Source organism: Eucyclogobius newberryi, unplaced genomic scaffold, assembly GCF_026437365.1.
Source record: "Eucyclogobius newberryi isolate DKJ021-1_F unplaced genomic scaffold, fEucNew1.0.hap1 SCAF_37, whole genome shotgun sequence".
NCBI classification, from domain to species: Eukaryota; Metazoa; Chordata; class Actinopteri; order Gobiiformes; family Gobiidae; genus Eucyclogobius; species Eucyclogobius newberryi.
Window position 1 is genome coordinate 694,461 of NW_027316023.1, and position 5,888 is coordinate 700,348.

The 5,888-nt window shown below is 47.4% G+C and overlaps 1 protein-coding gene across 1 annotated transcript; it reads left to right on the top strand.

Annotated features, from left to right (window-relative positions):
• Window positions 1-1,772: 1,772 nt before the first annotated feature.
• LOC140376549 (uncharacterized) lies at window positions 1,773-4,234 on the top strand. Its single transcript, XM_072462027.1, has 2 exons — window positions 1,773-1,825; window positions 3,223-4,234. The coding sequence occupies exons 1-2, from the start codon at window positions 1,773-1,775 to the stop codon at window positions 4,232-4,234; spliced, it is 1,065 nt and encodes a 354-aa protein (XP_072318128.1).
• The last annotated feature ends 1,654 nt before the right edge of the window (window positions 4,235-5,888 follow it).

Below are 5,888 nucleotides of genomic sequence, written 5' to 3' on the forward strand. Positions count from 1 at the left end.
AGACTAAAACAAGACTTTAACAGGACTAAAACAAGACTAAAACAAGGACTAAAACAAGACTAAAACAAGACTTTAACAGGACTAAAACAAGACTAAAACAAGGACTAAAACAAGGACTAAAACAAGGACTAAAACAAGACTAAAACAAGGACTAAAACAAAGACTAAAACAAGACTAAAACAAGGACTAAAACAAGGACTAAAACAAGACTAAAACAAGGACTAAAACAAGGACTAAAACAAGACTAAAACAAGGACTAAAACAAGACTAAAACAAGGACTAAAACAAGGACTAAAACAAGACTAAAACAAGGACTAAAACAAGACTAAAACAAGGACTAAAACAAGGACTAAAACATGACTAAAACAAGACTAAACAGGACTATAACATATATCATATCGTGGTCGTTCGTGGCGAGGTTCATAACGTGGTCGTTCGTGGCGAGGTTCATAACGTGGTCGTTCGTGGCGGGGTTCATAACGTGGTCGTTCGTGGCGAGGTTCATAACGTGGTCGTTCATGGCGAGGTTCATAACGTGGTCGTTCGTGGCGAGGTTCATAACGTGGTCGTTCGTGGCGAGGTTCATAACGTGGTCGTTCATGGCGAGGTTCATATCGTGGTCGTTCGTGGCGAGGTTCATATCGTGGTCGTTCGTGGCGAGGTTCATATCGTGGTCGTTCGTGGCGAGGTTCATAACGTGGTCGTTCGTGGCGAGGTTCATAACGTGGTCGTTCTTGGCGAGGTTCATAACGTGGTCGTTCGTGGCGAGGTTCATAACGTGGTCGTTCGTGGCGAGGTTCATAACGTGGTCGTTCGTGGCGAGGTTCATAACATTGTCGTTCATGGCGAGGTTCATAACGTGGTCGTTCATGGCGAGGTTCATAACGTGGTCGTTCGTGGCGAGGTTCATAACGTGGTCGTTCGTGGCGAGGTTCATAACGTGGTCGTTCGTGGCGAGGTTCATATCGTGGTCGTTCGTGGCGAGGTTCATAACATTGTCGTTCATGGCGAGGTTCATAACGTGGTCGTTCGTGGCGAGGTTCATAACGTGGTCGTTCGTGGCGAGGTTCATAACGTGGTCGTTCGTGGCGAGGTTCATATCGTGGTCGTTCGTGGCGAGGTTCATATCGTGGTCGTTCGTGGCGAGGTTCATATCGTGGTCGTTCGTGGCGAGGTTCATATCGTGGTCGTTCGTGGCGAGGTTCATATCGTGGTCGTTCGTGGCGAGGTTCATATCGTGGTCGTTCGTGGCGAGGTTCATAACGTGGTCGTTCGTGGCGAGGTTCATATCGTGGGCGTTCGTGGCGAGGTTCATAACGTGGTCGTTCGTGGCAAGGTTCATATCGTGGTCGTTCATGGCGAGGTTCATATCGTGGTCGTTCTTGGCGAGGTTCATATCGTGGTCGTTCGTGGCGAGGTTCATATCGTGGTCGTTCGTGGCGAGGTTCATATCGTGGTCGTTCGTGGCGAGGTTCATAACGTGGTCGTTCGTGGCGAGGTTCATAACGTGGTCGTTCGTGGCGAGGTTCATAACGTGGTCGTTCTTGGCGAGGTTCATAACATGGTCGTTCGTGGCGAGGTTCATAACCTGGACACAGAAACTCTTTAGACTGTTTGGTTTAATTTAGGGTTTTATTAAGTATATACAGCCGTACGGCGCAGGTCTTTTCTCCACGGTCCGATGTTTAGATTGATGATAGAAATGTATGGTCCTCGTGCACAAACACGGCGACTCGCATGGGGAAAGTATAAGTGCGGCTTGTATTTCTGCCATGTGTAACAATGAAGACAATCACCATGGAGACGGCGGAGTGTGTGGAGGGAGGTGAGCCATATTGGATAATACGTGATAATACACGAAACATGGATAATATCCTGAATGTCGTTTGGAAGATGTGTACAATTTGAACATGTTAAAAATCTTTTATGATTTAAAATATGACTCAAAGTGGTATTTATTGACTTTATATGAATTTAAGATCTACTCCCATTCGTCTGATGATTTAACACATTTCTGTAATATTGACATAATATCCTTTTCATCAATATCCCGCACTATAGTATCGAGGTCATTGTTTTGTTCATATTGCTCACTGGAAGATGGATTAATATTTGTAAAGCTCAATGTGGATCGAGGGCATGTTATCTGTGGGAAAAGTGGGAAACTTGAGTTAATAAACTGCAGATTCTAATATTGAGTTTGACTCAGTAACGACAGCATCAAATGTACAGACGCTTCACAGTGAAAAGTGTCATAGCAATAGACAAAAAACACATTTTAATATATAACTTTTTGTCCATTTTTCCATGTTACTTTCTGATTGGACATAAGCAACTGTTACCTAGCAACCATATTGTAAACAAGGGAGAAAATACATGAATCAATAGCACAGCAGTTATGATTTGTTAAATAATAATACATGATAATACATTTATTTCTCAAACAAATGAGAACAGGCTTCAAGTTTTTACAGTGTCGTTGATTTATTTATGATTTATTCAAAATATCATCAGTTTAACTGAGCGTAACATGGGGATGAGAGAAGGGAGGACATTCAGTAAACTGTGCAGCTGCACGTGGCACGTGTGCTTAACTCGACCACAGGCCGCACAGAAGAATTAGGACACTCTGCAGCCTTCAGCACGTGCACGAGGGCGAGTACCATTGTCTCTGTTATTGATGGAATGTCGCTTATTGATGACATCACTGACGGATTCTGTTTGAGAGATTGCCTCTACTTTTTGTCTCTTTTTTCATCCCAAACTGTCTGACGTATGATAAATACTTAGCACAGGTTCTATCCCTCCAAACAACGTCACGTCATGTGCACTTGTGTCATGGCGGCAGCGGCGGCGGCGATGACTACGTTGCGTTCATTTGCTGAAAGTGTTTGGTCTTCATCGGTGCGCGAGGGGCTCGGTGAAGGTCAAGGGGGCGGGGAAGGTCAAGGGGCAGTAATGCATCCTTAAGCCCTGGAAAGCCCTGAGCAGGAGCAGGTCCGGAGGTCGTGCTTTTTAAACTATGAATAGATCTGAAAATAGAGAAGAGGGAGCGCCTTTAACTCTGAGGAACAAGAACCTGCATTAACCAGACGGAACAGAGGACAGGACCAGAACCAGGACAAGGACCAAAGCCAGGACCAGGACCAGAACCAGAGCCAGGACCAGGGCCAGGACCAGGACCAGAACCAGGACAAGGACCAAAGCCAGGACCAGGACCAGAGCCAGGACCAGGGCCAGAGCCAGAGCCAGGACCAGGACCAGGGCCAGGACCAGGACCAGGACCAGGACCAGGACCAGGGCCAGGACCAGGACCAGGACCAGGACCAGGGCCAGGACCAGGACCAGGACCAGGACCAGAGCCAGGACCAGGACCAGGACCAGGGCCAGAGCCAGGACCAGGACCAGGGCCAGAGCCCGAGCCAGGACCAGGACCAGGGCCAGAGCCAGAGCCAGGACCAGGACCAGGACCAGGGCCAGGACCAGGGCCAGAGCCAGGACCAGGACCAGGGCCAGAGCCCGAGCCAGGACCAGGACCAGGGCCAGAGCCAGAGCCAGGACCAGGACCAGGGCCAGGACCAGGACCAGAGCCAGGACCAGGACCAGGGCCAGAGCCAGAGCCAGGACCAGGACCAGGACCAGGGCCAGGACCAGGACCAGGACCAGGACCAGGACCAGGACCAGGACCAGGACCAGAGCCAGGACCAGGACCAGGACCAGGGCCAGAGCCAGGACCAGGACCAGGGCCAGAGCCCGAGCCAGGACCAGGACCAGGGCCAGAGCCAGAGCCAGGACCAGGACCAGGACCAGGACCAGGGCCAGAGCCAGAGCCAGAGCCAGGACCAGGACCAGGACCAGAGCCAGGACCAGGACCAGAGCCAGAGCCAGAGCCAGAGCCAGGACCAGGACCAGGACCAGAGCCAGAGCCAGAGCCAGGACCAGGACCAGGACCAGAGCCAGGACCAGGACCAGAGCCAGAGCCAGAGCCAGAGCCAGGACCAGGACCAGGACCAGGACCAGGACCAGGACCAGGACCAGAGCCAGGACCAGGACCAGGACCAGAGCCAGGACCAGGACCAGAGCCAGAGCCAGAGCCAGGACCAGGACCAGGACCAGGGCCAGAGCCAGGACCAGGACCAGGACCAGGGCCAGAGCCAGGACCATCCCAGCGACTAAAACAACGCAAAAGACTGGAGCAGAGATTGAAGGTAAACGTGAGGCTGAGAATCCTTAAAGGACTTGAAATGATGGATATTTGTCTTTAGTGTGTTTTACGCGATTGAAGACAGTTTTTGGTTTAATGTCATTTTTAGTTAGAGGGTACGTCATTTCTTTTCAAATAAATATTCAAACCAACTCATTATCAACAATGTCAAATACTAAAATTGACATAAATATTTGGATTTCATAATTTTCTTTACTATTGGAAATCACAAGAATCAGTCAGATTTAAATAAATAACTCAAATGTGCCAGAGCGACTAACCATGGACTAGAACAGGATTTGAACAGGATTTGAACAGGATTTGAACGGGACTTGAACAGGATTTGAATAGGATTTGAACGGGACTTGAAAGGGACTTGAATGGGACTTGAACAGGAATTGAACGGGATTTGAACGGGACTTGAAGGGGATTTGAACGGGATTCGAACGGGATTCGAACGGGACTTGAACGGGATTTGAATAGGATTTGAACGGGATTCGAACGGGACTTAAACGGGATTCGAACGGGACTTGAACGGGACTTGAACTGGACTTGAACGAGACTTGAACGGGACTTGAACGGGACTTGAACTGGACTTGAACGAGACTTGAACGGGATTTGAACGGGATTCGAACGGGATTCGAACGGGACTTGAACGGGATTTGAATAGGATTTGAACGGGATTCGAACGGGACTTAAACGGGATTCTAACGGGACTTGAACGGGACTTGAACTGGACTTGAACGAGACTTGAACGGGACTTGAACGGGACTTGAACTGGACTTGAACGAGACTTGAACGGGACTTGAACGGGACTTGAACGGGACTTGAACGGGACTTGAACAGGACTTGAACAGGACTAGAGTGAACGCCGCTTCACTCACAGTTGAACGCTCTGGTGAAACGGCCTCTTGGATAACGACAACACGATGGATACGATCGACGACGCTGCGAGACCGTGTCAAACTTGTGTCTTTGTCCTTCCAGTCGTCTTCAGATCGGGCGGAGACTGAGGAAAGCCAAAGCTCCAGCCGGGACAATGGGGCAGAATGACCAGAGTGGATTAACTGCCGGTAACACTTGGTTTGAACTATAACGGTGGAAAAGAGTTAATGGATTAATCACAACTTAAGTGTGTTCATTAAAATAACTGTCAACGGATTTAGTCATGAAATAATTGTTAACTAGTTTATGGTTGTGTTTTGGGAATCACAGGCTCACGATACGATAATATCATGATTTTTCGATATACATGCGATTACCGATATATTGCTCATGTTTTTTTTACGATGTATATCACGATTTTTTAAAGAACCCAATATATTTGAACATTTGAACAACAACATGGCCGGCACAAACTCAAAATGAAATACGCCAATTTCAACTATATAAATAAAAACAGTTTGTGTAAATAAGTTAAACAAGACAATAATTCTAGAAATATACAAAAAAAAATACTCTTTTTTTTTGTATATTTCTAGAATTATATATCGATACAGCAGCCAACGATACATACGATACTGTGTCAACACATGTAGTATCGCGATATTTGGATATTTTACACAAGGTGAAAGTTTTCTCTTTTGGGGTTAAAACGTTCCAAAACATTTAGAAGTGTTTAAACTGAAATTCTCATGACTGTTATTTTTTGTTGACTTGAACCTGACTTGAACGGGACTTGAAC